This window comes from Chiloscyllium plagiosum, chromosome 24 (assembly GCF_004010195.1).
Source record: "Chiloscyllium plagiosum isolate BGI_BamShark_2017 chromosome 24, ASM401019v2, whole genome shotgun sequence".
Classification (NCBI taxonomy): domain Eukaryota; kingdom Metazoa; phylum Chordata; class Chondrichthyes; order Orectolobiformes; family Hemiscylliidae; genus Chiloscyllium; species Chiloscyllium plagiosum.
The window spans coordinates 2,412,123-2,436,669 of NC_057733.1; the positions used below are offsets into that span (position 1 = coordinate 2,412,123).

Here is a 24,547-nt window from a genome sequence, read left to right on the forward strand (position 1 = left end):
GCGGTGCAGGCTCGAAGGGCAGAATAGCCTACTCCTGCACCTATTGTCTATTGTCTATTGTCTGTAGCTTGTTGCAGGTGGAATCTGGATTATGGCTCTTATCAATGTCGTGTGGTCTCTCACTGACATACTCCCATATCTTCTGAGATTCACAAATGCCTGGATTATGTGCTTACAACTCCGAAGTGTGACTTACTAAGATTGTAAGATATAGGAGCAGAAGTTGGTCTATTTCAGCTGCTCCATCTTTCAATGGCTGCTCTGATAATCCTCATCTCCACTTTACAGCTTTTTACCCATAATCCTTGATTTCTTTACTGATTAAATATCTATCTTTGTCAAACCTATCTGAGCCTTGAATATATTTAATGACCCATTCTTAACAGCCCTCTGTGGTGAAGATTTCCACTGATTCACAATCCTCTGAAAGACAAAATTCCTCCTCATGTCTGTCTTAAACGTGGGATTTCTGAGATTATGCCCTCTATTCTCAGACAGTCCCATAATACTTTACTGCATCTGCCCCGTTGAGTCCCCTAAGAATCTCATGTTGTTCAATGGGCGGCACAGTGGTTAGCACTGCTGCCTCACAGCACCAGAGACCCGGGTTCAATTCCCACCTCAGGCGACTCTCTGTGTGGAGTTTGCACATTCTCCCCATGTCTGTGTGGGTTTCCTCCAGGTGCTCTGGTTTCCTCCCACTATCCAAAAAATATGCAGGTTAGGTGAATTGGCCATGCTAAATTGCCCGTAGTGTTGAGTGAAGGGGTAAATGTAGAGGAATGGGTCTGGGTGGGTTGCGCTTCGGTGGGTCGGTGTGGACTTGTTGGGCCGAAGGGCCTGTTTCCACACTGTAAGTAATCTAATCTCATTCTTCTAAATTCCATTCAATGTAGGCCCCTAAGAATCTTCTCAAACTCTCCTCACAAGAGAGTCCCTCCATACCTGGTATCAGCCTAGTGAACCTTCTCTGGACTGCCTGCAATTTCTTTTCCTACGTAAAAGGCCCAAAAGTGTTCACAGTATTGCAGCCATGGTCTGACCAACACCTTGTATATTTTAGCTAAAAAATCTTTTATTCTCTACTTACTATCTATTTACCTTTCTATATCCCTTTGCAGACTCTTTCCATCATCCTCACCATTTGTTTTTCACGGTGGATCAGTGGTGGGGCAGCACGGTGGCTCGGTTGTTAGCTCTGCTGCCTCACAGTTCAAAACCACCCTTGGGTGACTGTCGGTGTGGAGTTTGCATATTCTCCCCATGTTTGCGTAGGTTTCCTCCAGGTGCTCCTGTTTCCTTCCACAGTCGAACGATGTGCAGGTTAGGTGAATTAGTCGTGCTAAATTCCCCATAGTTATCAGGGATGTGTAGATTAGATGCAATAGTCATGGGAAATGCAGATTAATAGGATAAGGGAATAGGTCTGGGTGGGATACTCTTCAGAGGATCAGTGTGGACTTGTTGGGCTGAATGGCCTGTTTCCACACTGTAGGGATTCTGTGATTCTCTGATTTTATTTGTGTGTCATTTATAAAAACAATCTTCTGACTCGGTTGTGATAGAACTGCCACTGTACAACAGTTGACATAAGAACACGGGGCAATGCCAGTGTTTCCAAGGGCCGATGGTCTCTCTTTCCTATGACTGTCCGCTCATACACAGTAACTAAGCTGCTCTGACGTCAAATGTGAGTTTAACGAGTCTATAACTCTGTTTTGCTTCTTTCTTACTCTCTTGAAGAGCGCAATGGCAAATTTTTCATTCTATAGGAATAGTTCCTGAACAGAGACAACTTTGAAAGGTTATATTTAGAGAATCTACAAAATTCTCACCCGTGTCCATTTAAATCTGTGGTGGAATGCATCTAGTTTAGAGATTTATCACTCTTCAATTCCAATGTTTTCAAATTTTCTCTGGTCAAGCAATATCTCCATTTTTAATCCATTATGGCCTTGCCTTTCCCTGTCTCTGTTGTCCGTTCCAGCCCCACAGTAGTTTGTGGATCTCTATACTGTGCGAATTCTGGCCTTTTCAATTGCTCCATCATTGAGTGCAGTGTCATCATCTGCCTCGACATTGACCTCTGAAGTTCAACCCTGTATCCCTCAACCTCGACATCCTCCTCTAAGGTGCTCCTTACGTTCAGCTTCATTAATCAAGCTTTCAGTCGTGTGGACTAAAATCTTGTGTAGCTCAGTATCAAGTTCATGATGCTCCTGTAAAGTACCTTGACATGTTTAGTTACATTAGAATCACTGTATCAATGCTCGTCACTGTTAACTTTGGTGAGTCCCTTTCCCTGATTCAATGCAGTATTGGCTTCCTTGTGGTCTCTATCATGCTGAACTCTTCCTTTATTGCAAATGCGGACACAATAACATCCAACACTTCCACCATTCCCTTACTTTCATTGAAATAACATGCTTTCAAATGGAGGACATTACTTATACTACCTTTTTCTAATAAGGTAATAATCTTTTTGTGGTGAATATCATGTCCTTTGCACATTTATTTTGGTATTCCTTTTGTAGTGATTACTATCAACTTTATCACCCTTTCTTGTTTTTTGTATCTCTCCCAGATACCAGAATTTTAGTTTTGCAATTTGTGTTTTATTTCATAGTTTGATATTGCCTCTCACGTCATTAGTCATCCATATTTCTTTTTGTTAGCAAGTAAAGCCTTTGCTTGTTCGAAGTAAAAAGCTCTGCATCACAAATACTTTCTGAATTCTGTCTTCCAATTTTCTGCAGTAGATTTACCAGGTTATTGTGGACAGTCTTTGTCTTGACCTTTTGAAGCCATCCTTAGCTAAATCTAGAAACTTAGTCATTGTTTTGTGTTTTTCCTTTCCAAACATCAGGTTGGATTTGATCATATTATGGCCACTTTTAACTATGTGTTCACATTTCAACTAAACCTGTTGTAAAACCTAATATAGCATGTCTTCTTGATTCTAGCACACATTGTTGCAATTAACTATCCTGAATACACTGAAGAAATTCACGACCTTTCTCTCACATGGTAGCCTTACTCCAATCTATATACAACAGCTAAAAACTCAGACTAAAACCACCCTGTCTTTGCCTCATACTTGTCTGATCTCTCCATTGAAACATTCTATCATTTCTGAGCTGCTGCTGGAGGCCTTTACACTAACCCCATAATCCCTTTCTATTTATTAATCCCATTTATAAAGCCTCCACTGTCTACTGACCTCTCAGTATATTCTCTTCTCTCTTTACAGCTGTTTCATCCTATTTTTCTCATTTTTCTGTGCAGCTTATAAACTGGTCTATTTGGTTCGCAATCCTGGTTGGTGTGCAATCAATCTAATGATCACCATGTCATTACATACAAGTTGAATTTGTACATGAATTGATTAAATTTGCTTCATATATTCAGTGTATACATATGTGATAAACACCACATTTAAGCCTCACATCCTAAATGATGTTTCTTCTCTAATGTTTCACTCTTTTTTTTTATTTTTTTGTCTAGTTGTCTAATAAAGGATTGCTTCCCATCCTTCTGTAGTCAGCAAAAAAAAAAGGCATTTCATTAACATGTCATGCTAATCTGCTATTACAGTCAATCAAGCACCAATTCTTCTGAAGGGTTCCAACCCCATTAAGTCTGCACCAACCAATTTGAAAGCTCATCCAATTGACAGCAGAAGGATCCGTCTGAATTGGACCCCTCCACCAGGCCAACCATCAGAATATAAGGTAATGGATCTCTGAAAATCAACATCAGGCTTTCTGGCTAGGCTGTGAGTGCATTGATTCTGTGAAGTACTAGACTCATCAATCATTGGGGAATACTCTACAGCAACAGGGTTGTTGACTCCTACATTAGGACTGAGAGTTCCAGAGACATTATTAAAGGAAATGATACAGAACATCCACATGGATAAATTCAATGGCAGGTTCGATCTCCTGAACCTTCTGGAATAATAAATTATATTGCTAGCTATAGCCTATTACCCAAATCCTTTTCATAACTGTTACCCTTTGTTAGCTAGCTTAACAGCCTTTCTCTGTGATGCCAAAGGCTGAAAGCTCTATGTTTTTTTTTTAGATTACATTAGATTAGATTACATTACAGTGTGGAAACAGGCCCTTCGGCCCAACAAGTCCACACCGACCCGCCGAAGCGCAACCCACCCATACCCCTAAATGTACCCCTTTTTACCTAACACTACGGGCAATTTAGCATGGCCAATTCACCTGACCTGCACATCTTTGGACTGTGGGAGGAAACCGGAGCACCCGGAGGAAACCCACCATAACTCACCATAAACAAATAACAAATAAACAGGATGAGGAATTTAAATTTTACACATGACATATTTTCTATTTCTTTCCTAAAGTTCCATATGAGACCCTGCTGAGACTGAATGCTACTCTCCTGGTTTCACTCATTGAAGTTCCATGGTACATCCTACACATTTCTTTCTCTTGCGGTTCCATGGTACATCAGTATGGCTTCTCCACAACAATCTACTCCTCCTCGAGATTCAATGGTGTATTCCATATGAATAGGTTTATGTTTCCTGGTTTCCATCCAACACTGGTGCCTATTGAATCCCAATAGAACATGACTGATGGCTCACGTTAAAGCACATGTCTCCTTCTCAAAAGATCTCCTGAACCTGATTATTCCTGATGAAGGGCTTTTGCCTGAAACGTCGATTTTGCTGCTCGTCGGATGCTGCCTGAATTGCTGTGCTCTTCCAGCACCACTGATCCAGAATCTGGTTTCCAGCATCTGCAGTCATTGTTTTTACCTCCTTCTCAAAAGATGTTGACGAGAGAAACTATGATTATTCTCATTCAAGCAAAGAATGACTCTGTAAATTTTAATCTTAAATGGTGACTCAATGAAGGCTTTGATAAGATAGATAGGGAGAAACTGGTTCCACCAACAGATGAGGTGGCACGGTGGCACAGTGGTTAGCACGGCTGCCTCACAGCGCCAGAGACCCGGGTTCAATTCCCGCCTCAGGCGACTGACTGTGTGGAGTTTGCACGTTCTCCCTGTGTCTGCGTAGGTTTCCTCCGGGTGCTCCGGTTTCCTCCCACAGTCCAAAGATGTGCAGGTCAGGTGAATTGGCCATGCTAAATTGTCCGTAGTGTTAGGTAAGGGGTAAATGTAGGGGTATGGGTGGGTTGCGCTTCGGCGGGTCAGTGTGGACTTGTTGGGCCAAAGGGCCTGTTTCCACACTGTAAAGTAATCTAATCTAATGAGTCAACAAAGGGCACCAAATTAAGATATTTGACAGAAAAAGTCCTGGGAGGCAATGACGAGAATTATTTTTATGCATTGACCTTTTATGAGCTGGTGCCTGAAAGGGTGAGGGGAGCAGATTCAATAATAGCCTCTAAAGGAATATTTGAAAAAGCAAGTTATGCCGGTCATTGGCAATAACTAGACAGTTCCTTCAAAAAGTCAGTGCATACACAATGGGAAGAATTACTCCCTTCTCCACTCTATGACTCTATGTTATTCCTCTAATTGTATGAACAGCTTGATTGCTGCTGTGATCAATTGAATAGCCAGCATTTTCAATGAGTTCCACGTAACAAGTTCATGAAAGACGTTTGACATCTGGAGTCAGGGGAAGTAGCTAAGTGGATAATAAATTGGTTAACAGAAGAGAAGGCAGTGAGTTTAGGTAAAGGATAGTTACTCAGCATAGAGGATAGTAGAATGTGGTGCTCTACAACTATCAGTACAGGGCCCACTGTTAGTTAAAATTTATATTAAAAATTTAGACTTAAGTCAATAACTGGACTCAATATGAAATTTACTAATGATACTAAACTGGGGAAATGTTCCACAAAAAGCAGTGAAAAATTAGAAAACATGAAGACTGGGTAGTTAAGGGACGAATAAACTTTGGCATAGACAATGATAAAGCGTTGCACTTCGGTAGGAAAACAGAAATGATATCTGTGCCTTCGAAAATAAGTAATAAATGGGTAAAACATCCAAGAGATCTAGGGATATGAGTATCCAAGATACCAATTTAAAATACTGATATAGGTCAGCAAAGCAATTAAAAGTGCTAACAAAGCATTGGGATTTATTTCTGAGGGTACAGAATTCTAAAGTGAAACTATGCTCAGGTGTGTGGAATTGTATGGTCTCCACACCACAAAACATACAAGGCCTGGCGAAAGTGAAAAGATTTACAATTGTGATATCAGAGCCAAGTGAGTGCAGCTATCACAAAATATGTTTTTTTATTTCTTGAAAAGTGACCTTTAAGTCTTTAGACCATCTTTAAAATGATAAATGAATAGAGGGGGAGAGAACTTTGCGAAATTACAGGATAGTCACTACTAAATCAAGATAGCATTAGGAACAAGTTTCTTTGCACAGAGAGTGTTTGAAGGTGACACTTGTAAACATAGAAAGTCATTTGGGCAAATAAAAGGAGAGGAAAAACATGAAGCAAAGGGGAAGAAACGATATATTGGAAGGTTGAGGTGTGATAGATAGAATGGGAAGAGACTTGTTTGGAACAATAACACCAACATAAAGTGGTCAGGCTGACTGCGCTGTTTCAGTGCAGTATATTCTGTACAATTATTTTCCAATTGTCAGCACCTTCTTCCCTGGGAAGTTGAATGGATTAGGTAAATTAACTAGAGCTCTTTCATGTGCAGGTGACCTACTGGATTGAGGGGGATGAGAATTCTTCTCAGGTCATAAAAACGATGACTCCTTCTGCTGACCTGACCAATCTCTACCCATACTGTGACTACGAGATGAATGTCTGTGCCTACAACTCACAAGGTTTTGGGCCCTACTCAGACGTTGTTCAATGTCGCACACTTGAAGACTGTAAGTTACCTCGGAATTATTATTATTAAGAAAAAAAGAGCATGTATTTCTGTCATGTCTTTCATGATCTTAGTCATCAAAGTGCTTTGATGCCAATAAAATCAGTAGTGATTTTAGAAATGTGGCTTCCAACCTTTGCACAGCAAGCTCCCACATGCTGCAGTGTGAAATAACCAGTTTTAGTGATGTGAGTTGAGGGATAAATATTAGACAGTACCTCTGGGGCATAACACCCCAGCTCTTCCTCAAAACAGAGGCCATTAGATGTTCCACAGTTGGAAGGGCAGTTAGGATCTCAGTTAGGCCCTCAGTTTAACATCACATCAGAAAGATAAAATTAACTCTCGGCCTGACATTTATTTACCATTCATCTGGACATTACAAGGGGATTCTGTTGGCATACAGGAAATGATTATGTTTCTTGTAGATTCTGCACTGCCTGTGTGGGACAGGATAAAAGCTCTGCTGTGCAGTGTGACAGATTTTCCTAAGACAAGAGTTACTGCTCTTTCCTCACAATCTACCAAGGGTGTGTATGTGTCTTGGTGTTTTCTGCTTCAGTCCCTTGTCTCTGCTGTCTCTAACGTCAGCTCTAGAAACAAGTGCAAAGAGTTTCTGAATTTCATCATTATGCTAGGAATATTCATTCATCTCTTTATAGCTTCAATTGTATAGGATTTGGTTAGACTGCAGCTGGTATAGTGTATATAGTTTTGGTTTCCTTACCTGGCATGGCAAAACTGAGCTATGAGCTATAGGCAAACTGTGGCTGTATTCTCTGGAATTTTGAAGACAAGAGGTAATCTCATTGAAAACTACAAAATACTTGAAGCAATAGACTGGGTAGGTGCAGATAGGATGTTTTTTTCTGGCTGTGAAGTCTGGAAACAACTCAGAAGATTGTGTATCTTTAGAACCTTCTATCCCAGAGGGCTGTGGAGTGTTTTTGATTAGAGATTGACTGACTGATTTCTAAATACCAGTGATGTAGAGGAATATGAATAGAAAGCAGGAAACACCAGCAGTGCTTCACCTGGAGGCTCAATGAAGATGTTACCTAGTATGGTGACAAAATTTCTGAAAACAAACCTTTCAGTTCAGCAAGCAAACCTACATCCAGAACCTCAATCTGGGTTATAAATCTTCTCAAAACTCGCTAAGAGGAATATGCAGACAGTATGGGAGAAAGACTCTGAAATAGATGATCAGCCATGATCATACTGAATGGCGGAATAGGCTCAATAAGCTGAATGGCTTCCCATTTACCCCCTCACCCCATAAGCCACATTTCCCTCCCATCCATTGGTCCCCCAGCAATGTTAACCATTAATCCTCCATCTCATTTTCCTTCTGCTCCCTTTCTTACTCTGTCCAACCTCATCTAATTCTTGATTCCTCATCCCCTTTAAAGTTCTGGCTACTCAACTTTCCTTCTTCATCCTGTGACATCTAATATTATAAATTGTGTCTCCCGCTGGTTATTGTGCATTCCCTTTTAAGATAACTAGCAAGAGCATCTCAAAGTTGTACCTTCAACCTCTCTGTTGGGCGGCACGGTGGCACAGTGGTTAGCACTGCTGCCTCACAGCGCCAGAGACCCGGGTTCAATTCCCGCCTCAGGCGACTGACTGTGTGGAGTTTGCACGTTCTCCCTGTGTCTGCGTGGGTTTCCTCCGGGTGCTCCGGTTTCCTCCCACAGTCCAAAGATGTGCAGGGTCAGGTGAATTGGCCACACTAAATTGCCTGTAGTGTTAGGTAAGGGGTAAATGTAGGGGTATGGGTGGGTTTCGCTTCGGCGGGTCGGTGTGGACTTGTTGGGCCGAAGGGCCTGTTTCCACACTGTAATCTAATCTAATCTAATCTAATGTTGTCTAATTAAATGTGCAGTTGTGCTTACAACTGTTCAGATCACAATCTGGAAAACCATCACCATGGCAACTCTTACTTTGCCTTAAGACTCTTTTTTAAAAATTTATTCATGGATTGTGAATGTCATTAAGGGCAGCATTTAAACCCAGCCTTAAATTCTATTAAAAAACTGTTGGTGAGCTTTTTCATGAGTTGCTGTAGTTTATGAGGTAAAAGGCATTCCCAACATACTGTTAAGGTGGGGGCTCCAGTATTTTGAGCCAGTATTGATGAGGTAATGGAAATACACTTGCACATCAGAATAGTGTGTGACTTGGTGGAGAAGGTGGTCTTTCTATGCATCTGCTCCCTTTGTTCATCCAGGTGGTACAGGTCAAAGATTTGCAAAGCGCAATCAAAAAGCTTTGAAGAGTTTCACAGTGCAGCATATGGATTGAACACACTGCTGCCTCTATACATCACTGGTGAAGGGAGGGAATGTTGAAGTTGGTGAATGGGGTGTCAATTGAGTGGGCTGCTTTGATCTGGATGATGTCAAGCTTCTTGAGCTGTTGTTGGAGCTGCACTTAGCATTCCATCACACTTGTAGATAGTGGACAGTCATTGGGGAGTACAATACGAGGAAAACTTACATTGATAGTCTTATTGTTCCTTTTAGTACCAAATCAGCCAGGAAGATTGGCGTTCAATGTCATTTCACCAACCGTGACACAACTGAGCTGGGCTGAACCTTCAGAAACCAACGGGGAAATCACAGAGTATGAAGTCACTTACACTGTGGTGACTGATGAGAATCGTAAGTACCTCTCAAAACAGGGAAACACTCCAAACGTATATTCAGAAGTATACGCATACTCAAATTTCTAGGTGCCTCGTGATGAATGGGTCTGGGCTTTGCACACTTTCATGAAACACTCAGAGTGCATTTCTATCCACTGTGACCCTGAGCAACAGGAGAGGCTAGAACGCCGATGTTTCTGATTGTTTTGTTTACTGTGTTGACAGAGCCCATTGGACCTAAAAAGACAGTGAAAATTGATAAGCCAAAGAAGCGGATGGTAATGATCGAGAATCTGAAAGCGGAGCAGCCATATCTGTACACAGTACGAGCCAAGAATGGTGCTGGTTGGGGACCTGTCCGAGAAGCCACAATGAACCTCTCCACGCAGCCAAAACGACCAATGTCCAGTAAGCGAAGGGTCCCATGGAGAGTATTAAACACTCGGTCACAGAATCATCACACACAGCAGGGAGATAATGGACACTAGATCCCACTGAGTGATATTGCTAGGTGCCTCCTTGTGTGTGAGTTAATCTCAACTTACGGCAAGAAACAGATCCAATTCTCACAGTGAATCGTCATTCAGCCCATAAGCCAGCAGCCATTCCCCACATCTGTTCATCACAGACAAAGAACCACCTTCTTGCATTCACTAAAATCTGCCTTGACACAACTTGAGAATGTGGGGCCACCTTCCTTCTAAATTCTGACCAGTCTCTCTCACAACCTCTTGGTCAGGTGTTTGAGTCTTCACCCATCCCCATTGGGAGCCACCATTCCCTGCTCACCCACATGACAGAAATCACAGAAAAAACATTGTAATTTAGAAGGAAGGATATTTTAGCCACTTTTAAAATGTATTATCTTGGATACTGCTGTAAACATAAAATCCCGTGCTGGTACTGACGGCCATGCATGCTGTCTGTAATGCAGTCATACAGGTTGATTATCACACAGTAAGAGCAGGAGAGTCTCCTGGTCAGAAATGCTTGATGTAGCGATGCCCCTCAAGCTATGACTTCAGTCCAGCTACATGTTCTACAAAATGAAAGCCGATACTGTGTCTGCCTCATTTTCATTGAATATGGGAATCCTGTAATTCTTCCCAATGACCAAGAGAGAGCCAGTGAAGTGAAATGGCATAGTTCTGTGCTGTGATGCTATGCACAAGGTTGTCTGATGCTGATAATTCTGAAAATACATTTTAAGATTCAAAATTGCATTTGCCAATCGTATTTGTTCCAAAACTAAAATGAGAAATTCTTCTAAAGGCTTGTGGCCATAACATTGAACATCTCTGCCAAAGTGAAGCAAGGAATCTGTTTAATTTTCTGTCTTTGCCACCCACAGTTCCCATCATTCCAGATGTTCCAATTATTGACGCCGAAGCACACGATGAGTATGAGAACTTCCTGATGTACAGCTCAGATGTAATGCGATCGCCCAGACCGAGCACTTCTGATGACATAGGTATGACTTTCATTCCCAGCACCTGTCTGCTTTAACAAAATCACATTACAACAAAAAGGCAACCGTCTGAACCAGCAGTGTCAAGACCAGGCCATAAATAAATCAGGACAAGGAAAATACGTCAAGTCTAGCCCATACATGGCTGTTCTATCATGGACACCCACTACTTGACATTTGTACCTTCCCTACTTTAAGCAATAATGGATCCTCCTCCTCTTCAAATTTGAAACAGACACTCTTCAGGTTTTAATGTTTATACAGTTTGAAATCCCAACCACTAAAGTCACGTTCCACTTATGTAGAGTCTAAATCTCCCTAAAGATAACATTTCTCTTTTCTATTTATTACCTATGTACAGAGAAAGGTGTGCATTCAGAATATTTAACCATTGTTCCAGAATTTCTGCTCCAATAATATTCACCGTATATGCATCAGACCCCCTGATCAGATCCCCAGAGAGTAATCTTTCAATACATTTTCACTGTAAAAACATTTCCCATTCACTACTCGTCTTTTTCTTTTACTGTTTAGGATATTCATTGATACTATACTATATCGCCTCCTTCACAATATCCCAAAGCCATTTCAATATGAAATATTATTTTTGGAAGTGTGGTCACTTGTTACATCATCTGGGCTGAACCAGTTCTCAATCCATTTAAACAAATTTGTAAATTCCAAAGGCATTAACCTTTCCAGCTGATTTGATGAAATTAATCAAATGCTTTCTTAAAAATCTACATAGACTTCTCTCAATTACCCTATCTTGAGCTTAGTTTCCCACTCAGAGAATTTTCATAGCTTTGTAAGATACAATCTGTTGCTTCTCTACACATTGCCGGTTGCTTCCAATGACATAGTTGAATCTTTATTGTTAGCTTTCTGGTGAAGGAACTCCAGATTTTCCCCACTCTGGTTTTGAGACAAACCTGTAATTCTCAGTTTTGGATCCTATTCCCATGGAGGAACTGACATTCCATCTTCCTCCAGTGTCAGTCTCTGATCCAAAGCTTAACTAGAACTCTCCAATCCAAGCTGCATCCTAACTCACCTGGGAGCCTGGTGTGTCTTCAGTGCTTCTTGTTTCAAGTTTACATATTCTCCATTAACTGTTACATGAGCTCAGGATCTCTCAGTTCAATCATTCTGGCTGACTCCAGCCTTTTGTGAAACTTTACATATCCCTGTCCAGAGCCAGATTGGAACAGTTTTACCCACTTATCTTCAACATACCTACCCATTCTTTGATTTTCTTGTGTTTTTAGCAATTTTGGAACTTATTGAGGCCTTCAGTGATTTATGACCCTTTTTTTCCTATTCCTTTAGCTACTTGAAGTAAGATTGTAATTTTTTTCCTAACAGCCTGAGAAACTCAGTAGGTTTACTCTATTGCAGGGCTCTAAAATTCTTGCTCTTATCTACAAACCCTCTGACAGCCATGCTGCATTCTGCTACTGTAACCTGCTCCGGCTTCATACCTCGACTGCTCCCTTCACTCCTCTGTGTCTCCACTCTCTCTGCTCTGTTTCTGGTGGCACAGTTTTTTACCACCTTGGAATTCTTAATTCCATCAACTTTCTAAAAACATCTTTAACACTTACCACGTTATATATCATTTGCCACTTACTCCATTCCCATCCTGCCGATAGATACTGGATCTTTCAGTTGCCGATGATGATGTTGATAATCCTTGTGCTAATATTGCTGTTGACAATGAGAACGTTGATGGTTAAGTACCTGGCATTTTCCTCATCACTCCTTGTAGTCTGCTACCTTAAAGTTTAGAAGATTCTTTTCCTGAGTTCCAAGCAGAAAAAAACAAATGGTGCTGTTAATATTCCCACAACTCGCAATCTTTTTCTTAGCAGATACATTTAAAAAAAAAACCAAGCTCCCTTGTACAGATGACAGCAGTGCTAGTTATCAGCAAAGAAAAATTATTTCTTGGAATACGGTGTCACGAGTAAGGTCAGCATTTGTTGCCACTCCCTAATTACCTTTAAACTGAGTGTCTTGTTGTGCCATTGCAGTCGACAGTTTGGAGTCAGCCACACTGCCACAGGTCTGGAGTCACAGGCAGGGCCACATAAGCACGGCAGATTTCCTTCCTGAAAGGATATTTGTGAACCAGATTTGTTTTTACAATAATTGATGATTAATAGTCCCCGTTGCCAATATTGAATTTCAAACTCGGATTTTACTATTGAATTTAAATGTAATTTAGACTCATGACTCGAGAGCATGATACAGTGGGCAGCACGGTGGCACAGTGGCACAGTGGTTAGCACTGCTGCCTCACAGCGCCTGAGACCGGGTTCAATTCCCGCCTCAGGCGACTCTCTGTGTGGAGTTTGCACATTCTCCCCGTGTCTGTGTGGGTTTCCTCTGGGTGCTCCAGTTTCCTCCCACAATCCAAAAATGTGCAGGTTAGGTGAATTGGCCATGCTAAATTGCCCGTAGTGTTAGGTGAAGGAGTAAATGTAGGGGAATGGGTCTGGGTGGGTTACGCTTCGGCGGGTCGGTGTGAACTTGTTGGGCCGAAGGGCCTGTTTCCACACTGTAATTAATCTAAAAAAAAGCATTAGCCTTAGCCTCTGGATTAATAGTCCAATATCATCATCACTAATACCACTCCCTCTGACAGAGACCTCTCCTGGTGTTCTGGCCAACATTCCTCCTTTAAGTAGCACCATGAAAACAGATTCATTTTCTGCTCATGGATCTCATTTGTTGTATCAACAACAAGGGCATCCAGCACCAAGCTTAGTGCTAATTGGTTGCACGTTTCAACATGGGACACCTTGAAAAGTAATTAATTAAATGTAGGATATTGCTAGGATAGCTTGATGGAATAACAAAGTGTTATGTTATTTGTAAATTTCTTTTTTCTTTCAAGCTTACTTCTCTGGGGGGAGTCTGCTCTATAATCCTAATAGGAATAGGCCTTGCTTGGATCTTTTGACAGCTAATATATATTATCTGGTGTTATGTTCATTGTCCAACTTAAAGAGCTTGCTATTTTCAATTTTATCCATAATCCTTCTATGTTAAAGACTTGTATCTTGCCAGCATTTTTAGAGGTGGAACCTTCTAGCATCAATCCTAAATTTGTGTCTTGCTCTTGGAGCTTGTACTTCTCAAGTGTTTCAGTTTGAAGTCATGTTTGTGTTTACTTTATTGTGCAGTTCATTACATGCCTTCTACAAGGTCAGCTCTCAGTTTTCTCCCTTTCTCACTTGGGATTAAGGTTATTATTCCTCTGTGCATCACTTCTAGCATTTGAATATCTCTTTTGTATTTTTATTTAACCTGAAATGGCCATAGTAGCTAAGGTACAGTCCGAGCAGAGCTCTGGACAGGCTGACCCAGAGCTCCCCAGTCTTGTATAGCACCATATGGATCACAGGGTTCAGTTCCTTGTTTGTGAATTACAATACAGCTCAAGAGCAGAGCACAACAGCTATTCCATTTATGTAACACTTTAACACAACCAAACTTCATGAGGCATTTCACAGAGAGTTATTGATTTTAAATTCATCACTGAATCACAAAATGAGACATCTGGACAGATGATTAAAAGCTTGCTCAAGGATCTAGATTTGAAGGGGAAGGGCAGTACTTAAGAAGAGGGAAATTAACTGGCATAGAGCCCAGAAAGGGGTGGCTACATGGCTCAGTAGTTAGCACTGCTGCCTCACAGCATGAGAGATTCCAGCATCAGATAACAGTCTGTGTGGAGTTTGCACATTCTCCCTGTGTCTACGTGGGTTTCCTCCGGGTGCTCCGGTTTCTTCCCACAATACAAAGGTGTGCAGTTAGGTGAATTAGCATGCTAAATTGCACATAGTGTCCAGCGATATGTAGGTTAGTTGCATTAGTCAGGGAAAATGTAGAGTAATAGGGTAGGGCACATTGACTAGAAGAAACGAGGAAAGTGGCAGAGCCAACTGAACACGTGTCAACCACCTTTGTGATAAAACATTACCCACAATTCCTCGCATTATTGGACACGAGGTTGGAGGAGCAGGGGAGAGTACTTCAAAATGGCTTTGATATAACAGCTTCGGTGTCTTGACAGGGTAGTTGCTGAGAGGTTGCTTCTTTTGTTTCTAGACTGTTCCAAAGAGGAAAAGTAAGAACTAGAAACAGGAGTAGGCTGTTGCTCCAGCATTTAATACTAAGTGAGACCAGTCATGACCATATTAAATGGCTTGAAGGCTGAATTGCCTACTCCTGTTCCTATTTCTAATGTACCCCTTGTGGAAGTGTCTAGGACCAGAGGGCATAATCTCACAGTAAGTGGTCATCTATTTAAGGCAGAGCTGAAAAAGAATGTCTTCCCTCAGAGGAAAGTAAATCTATGGAATTCTTTACCACAGAAGGGCTGTAGAGGCTGGGTCATTAAGGATGTTCAAAGCTGAGATAAACAAATTTTTAATTAATAAGGGAATCAAGAGTTATGGGGAAAAGGCAAGGAAGTGTAGTACAGCCTTTTCAGGTCAGCCATTATCTCACTGAATGATGGAACAGACATAATGAGCCTAATGGCCTGCTTCTGCTCCTATGTTTTATGGTCTTATAGAAGTGAAACTAGGGGTTATTTTTACATTTCAGGGCAACCATTTTCAACAGTTTAGTCTAAGCAGTGGAGTGCAGAGCCTGATGGTTCAAACAGATATGGGAATGGATGGTTAAGACAGTTGTTCATCATTGACATCCCAACCTGGGAACTGAATATTCTTTTAAAAATTCTGAGAGTTGGCTCAGTTTATTCCTTGGACAACGTAGTCACTTGTGAGTTTGAACAGTTTGCATTGAGCTTTGCTGTCCAGGTAATTGGAACCGTCTGAAAACACTGAGGCTCGGCCACTGCATTCAGCTCCTTGTTCTGACTCATCAGAATTCCTATTAAAAAAAATTCTTCAAATTTCCAGATAGTTCCTTCACCAGTTCCTGCTTTTATTATCCCTGGAATCACCACAGCTTTAAATTTTAATAGTCTCTGGTACTAAGTTTTGCTACATTACTTTGCAAGTGAACAATCTGATTAGGAATGACACTTTCTCAAAGAATCAAGGTGGTTGTTTAAGTAGGTTCTGAATATATGTTGATTCCTGTTTCTCATCTTCATGTTTATTCCTCATAATTGATTCTATTAACATCGATTGTACTGAAGCAAAATAACTGGGGGTCAGTGGTGACCTTGCACAGAAGCAAAATGCTATGGATATTATAAATCGGAACTAAAAGCAGAAAGTGCTGGAAATAGTCTGTACGTCTGACAGTCTATGTGGAGAAACAGAATTAACATTTCAGCTTAATGGTCCTTCATTACTCTGTTGCTTCTGCAGATACGCCAGACATGATGAGTATTCCAGCATTGTCTGTTGCTATTTCAGTCATTACCTGGCTTTGTTATCCTTCTTCTTGAAATGGATAACATATTACCTATATGGAATGTGCACAGGCTTCCTCATTTATTGACTCCTTCATAATGACCATTGATCCTTCTTAATTCTGAGTATTTGGGGTCATGCATATGTAGGAAGGTGTACATGTGTATGTGCGCAGTCATGTGCATGCATTCCTGTATGTATAGATACATGTGTGTACACATGCCATGCAGTTCTGTGTAGTAATTAGGTGCCTCTCTCTATTTAAGTCAGTCTGTTGAGTGTTTCCCATCGGACATAGGTAGGTTGGATTTGTTGGTGTGGCCTTGCTGGTCTGATACTGAACCATTTTCTGGGATTATATACCAATACGAGTCATTAACTTGTTCTGCAAGGCTCCAAATGGCAACATGTCCAACTGCTGGGCGATGGTTTCGATGGGCGGAAGGTAACGTGGCAGCTACCGGTGGAAGTGATACCCCGCCTTTCCTGTAGCTCTTCCCTGACGCATGCTTCCTCAGACATTGAGAGCCTCCTCTCCGAAGACACTGAGTATTCAGACACCATGAGGAGGAAGGCTACGCCCCAACCATGGGAAGGTCAAGGTGAAGATCTCACAATGCTTCTTTCATTAACATACTTGTATTTCTGCGCAAACTTCTCAGTGATCTGGGAAACCTGCCTCCCACCTTTACTGGGTACAATCCTGTTAACTGAACAGAGATGCATGCTGAAGGGGTTAGGAATCTGTTAGCACTTTATGCATGCTGATGGGGTCAGTTATTTCATATTGTGCAAATGCAAATGTGGCATCTCGTACCAAATAGACATTGTTACTGCTGCTTACAAAGTGCAAGCTACATAGAGAGTCTCTGGGAGGCAGGAACTGCAGCCTCTGAATAAATGTTGTGAGGTAGAAGGGCTGACATCAACTCCTGGTGGGAGCAGATGGCAATCCCAAATGGGAGGGTCCGGGTGGTAATCTTTCACAACTGGTCATCTGCCCCAGAGAGAAACCAATAACTGTCGGTTGGCAGCCAGAAGAGTGGTAGTGATCACCGAGTGGTTCGGAGGCAGCAAGATTGAGCTGGAGGCAGTGAGATAGGTGAGAGGACAGGCTAGAAGAAGAAGGAAACTGCTGCGAGGATCCTGTGACTGCGTGAGCTAGTTTAGGGCATTGTATTGCCCAGAAGAGCACTCCTGCCCTGATTTTTAAGTTGACTTCAGTGTTGTTTTACCTGACAGTGTAGGAGGGACATGCAGGTGACCCATGTGTGGCATTTGCCAACAGAAATGAGAAACTGACGGTTCAAGTGGCAAATGGAGCCACACTCTTTCTCACTGATCAGGAAGAGTCAAATTCACCAGGGTGTGACTTTGAGACTCAAGTGGCTATTGTTGTCTGGAAATATACTTGATAACACATGTAAGGTCTTGCCTTAATAATACAGTTGTAAAGCATTTATTAAAATGCAAAGTAAATGTTTGTAGCCAGAGATGTACCTCAATAATCAATATCCTTAGGCAACCAGCCTACTCCTTTCTGCAGGTTTTCCTCTGTCAGAAATACTTTGCCAGTTTACAGGCTCTCTTCAATCTGTGTTAGCTGTTGTGCTACCTCTTTGTTTAGGTTGCCATGTTCTTTGTACAACAGTGCATAGTGTGTACACTTCAAAAGTGCTTCGTTTGCTGGGACAATCTTTGGCAAGGCCTGAGGTTGTGGAAGATGCTATGTAAAATGCAAGGTTTCTTTTTCTTTACTTTTCCTCCTGACTATTAAGCTAGTATTCAGGTCACACAGGTAACAGATATTGGTGAGATTTCTTTGTTGGCACTTTCCAAACCCACAGCCACTTCCATTTGGAAGGACAAGGGCAGTAAATTCATGGGCATACTGCCCTCCAAGCCATTCACCATATCCTGACTTGGAAATATATCATCGTTCCTTCAGTGTTGCTAGGTCAAAAGTCTTGGAATTCCCTCCCAAACTACATTTTGGGTCTCCCTACACCATTTGGACTGCTGCATTCAAGAAGAAAGCTCACCACCACTTTCTCAAGGGATTGAGAATTAGTGATCGTCAATAAATACTGGTCCAGCCAGTGACACCTACATCCCAAAAATGTATTTTTTAAAAATACTTGCCTAGAAGGATAATTGGGAATTAAATAAGGTGGTCTGAGCACTGTATGTTGCAAGCAGTTTACCCAGCATGACTCCCAACCTTAACTCATGTCGACGGTGAACGAAGTGGACTGTGCTTCTTTAGTGCAATCTCATTAGCCCTAGTCGTTGAATTTTCTTTCCTGTTTTTCCCCTCTTTTGACTGAAAGGAGAGTTTGATGCCACATCATCAGTTTGATTGGTGTCTGCGCACATTTAGCAATGTGTCTACACTCCGATCCATGGCCTAATCTCTCAAAATCAGCAAGTTCACTCTTCCTCCCACTGTCCTCCGTACTCCCAAATCATGAGAGTCCAATGTTACCATCCTCCAGTGGAACAGTGAGTTCCAACTCTGAAAACACAAACTGCAAAGGCCTTCATGATAATAGGTTTTCACTAAGTTTAGAAAAGGCATTGGCACAAGGTTTACCTCTTGGTAGCCCTCACTTTGCAGTAGTGCGGGGTGCCCAGATGCTGGTGCAGTGACTTTGATGCTGGGTGGATATTTGCAGATGCCTGCTCCTGGGTAGAATTTGGAATTTCTTTACTGAACACATTTTTTCTTTCCCCCACAGATATGTCGATGAACGGGAAATGGGAGATGAACTCTCTCTTCCCAGGCAGTGCCAACAGCACCCTCAGTAGGAGCACCACCACCAACTACAACCACCAATACACCAGGTTGATAGAAGACTCTTCCATGTCCTCAAAGACTCACACTACTATGATGTTGGGACAGGGTCAGTATGAACTATGCCAGTGTGTAACCCACTGTGTGTTGAAATCCTCTCACTTCCATCTTCTAACTCATAGAGATGGGCATCACTCACAAACTAAACCAAGTCCACAGCTAAAGTGTAACATGACTCATGCTGACTTTTGGAATTTGATTTGTTGTAACTTTTGAAAGAAAGCTAATGTAAATGAATCATTTATATAAGAATTCCATACATTTTACATCCTAAAGACATTGACTTTTGCCGCCTCATAAATAATGAGCAGGCATTCACCCAGTGCCTTCCACACCAACTTTGCATTCCATAGCTACTGGGTTTGTTGAAACATAAGTCTGTTGATATATGCAGTGTTACCTTGAGGAGTAAAGTATATGCCAGCACCCCTCCAGTTCAGAGACCATTATTCGTATGTGAACCCCAGCAGTTAATCCTGACTGTACATTCAACCACGGTAGGCATCATCGAGGAGAAAGTGAGGTCTGCAGACGCTGGAGATCAAAGCTGAAACTTTATTGCTGGAACAGCACAGCAGGTCAGGCAGCATCCCTAGATGCTGCCTGACCTGCTGTGCTGTTCCAGCAATAAAGTTTCAGCACGGTAGGCATCAGCCAACAACCACATGAGAATACCTTCTGTCACTGTTAAACCTGTGACAGACTATGGTCATTACACTTCAAAAAGTGTCAAGACTGGAGTGGCTGGAAAAGAGACTTTTACCAGGAATTAAAAGATTTCAGTTATAAAACTGGGATTGTTCTCCTTAATGCAGAAAAAAAATGGGGAGACTCGAGGTGAGCAAAATTATGAAGGATGTTGACAGAGTGTTTTAGGGAGAAGGGTAAATTTGCCTGAAGGAGGACTAGAGAGAAAGAGATGGGGATTGGGTCTAATTGGATTACTTCCAAAGAGCCAGCACCACCAAGACAGGCAAAATAGCTTCCTGCTGTGCTGTGTTATCCTGCAGTGTGATCAGGAGTTGGAACTCTGGTAGATATTACCCTCCCATGGATGGGAAACAGGCACCTGAGCCAATTGTACTGTACTAGTGGGCAGAGAAATGCTTCCTCAGCTGGTGTTGGAAAAGCATGTAAGGCTCCACTATATACATAAATACCCAGGAAATGCTAAATAAAAGATGAATAAGCTATCCTGTCTATCCTCACACAGTCACAGTGCCTTAACGGCATTGATTACAACACTGTCCAGATTTTCAGGATCATTTCATCTCCAGGAAAATACAAACCACAGATAAAAAGCCAAATTTTAAAAATAAAGTCTGTAAGATTCCATTCTGACACTAACCCAGAAAATCACATTGATATTATAGTCATTGTCCTGTGGAAGTTAACACCTTTATATCTGTTTTATACCAATACTGGTAAATGCAGACTCCACGCATAGACAGTTCTGCTTTTCCAGCATCTCTACTGGATTGGGTGGCTGAACACAGCTGATGGAGATAATATGCAACCAGTGTCACATGTTACATCAGCCCTGAGCGTTTCTTGGCTGTAACACGTTTTTCTCCTCCAAACACCATACCTGTGAGGTGTTAGTGCCAGTCAGTAGTTCCAGCATGCCACCTCTCTATACTTTCACTCAATGGCTGTTTGTCAGAAGACTCTTCTCTTGACCCCCCACTCCCATTTTCTTAGTACATTTTTCAATGTCCCCTGTCTGTAGCAACTGCATTTCAGTTTATCCAGTTCAAAGCAATGGCCAACTAAATGTTTGAAAGTTACAATTCCGTGAAGTCACAAGGAGCTGGTTTGGCACCAATCAAATATCGTGGCTCACTGTTGACAGCCCATTACCCACCTATTCCCCACCCCTGGCCTTCATTCCTCCCTTTGACTTGACAGCCTCCCCTCAGCTTCCTTCCGCTCCCCTGCCCCACATTACAGCCACAGACCTGTGAGCTGACTTATCAATGGAGCCAGATGGAATGGGAATGATCCTGACTAGCACATTCAATTCCAAAGAGACTTGACACTGACTTCAATACAGGCCTCAGGCCTAAATTGTCTGGCATGCAAAGGAATTGATTTGAGGGCAAATCAAAATGCTCAATTTATTAATATGAGGCTTGAATTTTTCTAAGTGGGCTATCTTGTCGACTCATGAAATAAAAATATCTAAACCGAGGATATTTTCAGTGACAGCAAGGGTGGTAGAAATCTGGAACTGTCTCTGAAATAACTCCAGAGACACCAGTATCCCATCACCAAGTCATCCTTTGTTCACACATGGAGAATCCTTGACCCTTATCCAGCTCCCTCAGAGCTAGCTCTCAGACTGAACAAAATAAACGGACATTCTCGTTTTTTTCTTTTCTTTTTTTTCCTCTTTCTTTTATTACCCCCACACTACCGCCTAATTGCGGTAGTGCTTATTTCCCCCCTGCACCCATGTTTGTGTGTGCAAGTGTGAGACACAGTAAAAGACACAAGGTGCACGAATCTTTCTTTAGTTTTCACCACCAGGAAGAAAAGAAACACCCAAGTGGCCAGTAATAAGCAGTTCCCTTCACATCAAAGGGCAATGCTGTGTGATTAAACAGTGAAGGGGAGGGCAGGGATTAAATCAAAATAGAGTTGGAGGGGGATATAATGCACTCCACTCCCTGAACAGCTCAAGGGTGTTGGTGGACACCGCGTGCTCCTTCACCAGAGACACCCAGGTACTCACGTAACCGCGAAAGAGGGGCAGGACATTCTTGTTTTTTTTATTTTTTTGCCTAACTGCGGTAGTGCTTATTTTTTTTCCCAGTGTGTGTGTGCAGGTGTGAGACACAGTGAGAGACACAAGGTGCAGGAATCTTTATTCAATTTCCACCACCAGGAAGATAGGAAAACACCCGCGTGGCCAGTGACAACCCTTGCCCTTCACAAAAGGGCAATGCTGTGTGATTAAACAGTGAAGGGGAGGGCAGGGATTAAGTCAAAATAGAGTTGGAGGGGGAAATAATACACTCCACTCCCTGCAGCGCCCACCTCTCCCTGAACAGCTCAAGGGTGTTGGTGGACACTGCGTGCTCCTTCTCCAGAGACACCCAGGTACTAATGTAACCCCGGAAGAGGGGCAGGACATTCTTGTTTTTTTTTTTCTTTTTTCTTCTTTTTTTTCCCCCACACTACCACCTAAGTGCGGTAGTGCTTATTATATATTTTTTTTTCCCCAGCACCCATGGTGTGTTTGTGCGCAGGTGTGAGACACAGTGCACAAATCTTTATTCAAATTCCACCACCAGGAAGATAGGAAAACACCCGGGTGGCCAGTGACAAACACTGCCCTTCACATCAAAGGGCAGTGCTGTGTGATCAAAACAGTGAAGGGGAGGGAATTTCTTGTTTATTTTTTCTTTTTCTTTTCTTTTATTTAACCCCCACACTACCACCTAAGTGCGGTAGTGCTTATTTTATCCCCAGCACTTCACATCAAGGGACAGTGCTGTGTGATCAAAACAGTGAAGGGGAGGGTAGGGACTAAATCAAAATAGAGTTGGAGGGAGAAATGATGCACTCCACTCCCTGCGGACATTCTTGTTTATTCTTTTTTTTCTTTCTAGTTTGGCCAGGAAAGGTTCCTTTTATTTTTCTTTTTTTTCCTCTTTTTTTTTCTTTTTTCTATCTTTTTTTTTTAAACAGAATCTCCTGTTTATTTTTTTTTATTTTAACCCCCACACTACCACCTAAGTGCGGTAGTGCTTATTTTATCCCCAGAACCCATGGTGTGTGTGTGCAGGTGTGAGACACAGTGAAAGACAAAGTGCACGAATCTTTATTCAATTTCCACCACCAGGAAGATAGGAAAACACCCGGGTGGCCAGTGACAAGCACTGCCCTTCACATCAAGGGACAGTGCTGTGTGATCAAAACAGTGAAGGGGAGGGTAGGGACTAAATCAAAATAGAGTTGGAGGGAGAAATGATGCACTCCACTCCCTGCGGACATTCTTGTTTATTTTTTTTTATTTCTTTTTTGACAGTTGTACATTAGTCCCCTCTTTATTTTTTTATTTTTTTTTTCCCCTTTAACCCCCACACTACCACCTAAGTGCGGTAGTGCTTATTTATTTTCCCCAGCACCCATGCCTAGGTACGGTATCTTCTGTTTATTTATTTATTTATTTATTTTTCCCCACACTACCACCTAAGTGCGGTAATGCTTATTACATTCCTGTGTATATATATATTTTTTTTTAACCCCCACACTACCACCTAAGTGCGGTAGTGCTTATTTTATCCCCAGCACCCATGGTGTGTGTGTGCAGGTGGGAGACACAGTGGAAGACACAAAGTGCACCAATCTTTATTCAATTTCCACCACCAGGAAGATAGGAAAACACCCGGGTGGACATTCTTGTTTTTTTTTTTTCTTCTTTTTCTTTTTTTTCTTTATTTTAACCCCCACACTACCACCTAAGTGCAGTATTGCTTATTATTTTATCCCCAGCACCCATGGTGTGTGTGCAGGTGTGAGACACAGTGAGAGACACAAGGTGCACGAATCTTTATTCAATTTCCACCACCAGGAAGATAGGAAAACACCCGGATGGACATTCTTGTTTATATCTGTCAGCCAGGGCACCCTAATTGGATCAGGTTAACAACTCCAATCAGGGAACTCCTATTCTCCACCTGGCTGACCTCATTATAATCACTGCATCCCTCCCCCTCTGAGTTCAAGGATATAGGCTGTTTTTTTTATGTAGCACCTCCTGGAGTGTTTTAGCACTGGGTCAGGTTCCTCCAATTCTGCCTCTGATATGGGTAGTGTGTAACACACAGTAGCTCACCTCCTATGCCAGAGTGTCATCTTCAGGCCACAAAGGCATCATGGTAGCAACATCTGCCGTGTCCACCTCAGATTTCAAGGTATCTTCAATGATTGTTGGAAAGGGAGAACCTCCAGTTTCTGAATGGTTGAAAAGGCTGTCAAGGGGTCAGGCATGTGTTGCTCTCACACTGTTTGCAATTTTGCAGCTTTCATATAGTCCACGTGCTTGTTTGGGACCATTGCACCTACCCAAACTTTATACATCACTGGATCTGACCTTGCATCGACCATGCCTCTTACCCATGCAAGGGCCATTCCCGTGGTTCCATTACCAAACTCCATCTCCTGAAGTAAACTGCCTCTCTCAGTTAGTGGAATCTTGAGTCAGGCATTGGTGTTCCCACCCTCTCCACCCCATCCCAGGTCCAGGAAGGTCAGATTCAATCTGGTGCAGAATCTTTGCCCCATTAGAAAATTTGCTGGAGCTATCCTATAATC

General features: G+C 42.1%; 1 protein-coding gene across 1 annotated transcript in view; it reads left to right on the forward strand.

Moving 5' to 3' along the window:
- The window catches only part of itgb4 (integrin, beta 4), a 137,303-nt gene that overhangs the window by 86,648 nt on the left and 26,108 nt on the right, over positions 1-24,547 (forward strand). Inside the window, exons 25-30 of the mRNA XM_043715209.1 lie at positions 3,595-3,731; positions 6,678-6,855; positions 9,383-9,520; positions 9,730-9,912; positions 10,856-10,975; positions 19,110-19,274. Of these exons, the coding sequence (XP_043571144.1) occupies positions 3,595-3,731; positions 6,678-6,855; positions 9,383-9,520; positions 9,730-9,912; positions 10,856-10,975; positions 19,110-19,274 (921 nt within the window). The remainder of the gene's footprint in view (positions 1-3,594; positions 3,732-6,677; positions 6,856-9,382; positions 9,521-9,729; positions 9,913-10,855; positions 10,976-19,109; positions 19,275-24,547) is intronic.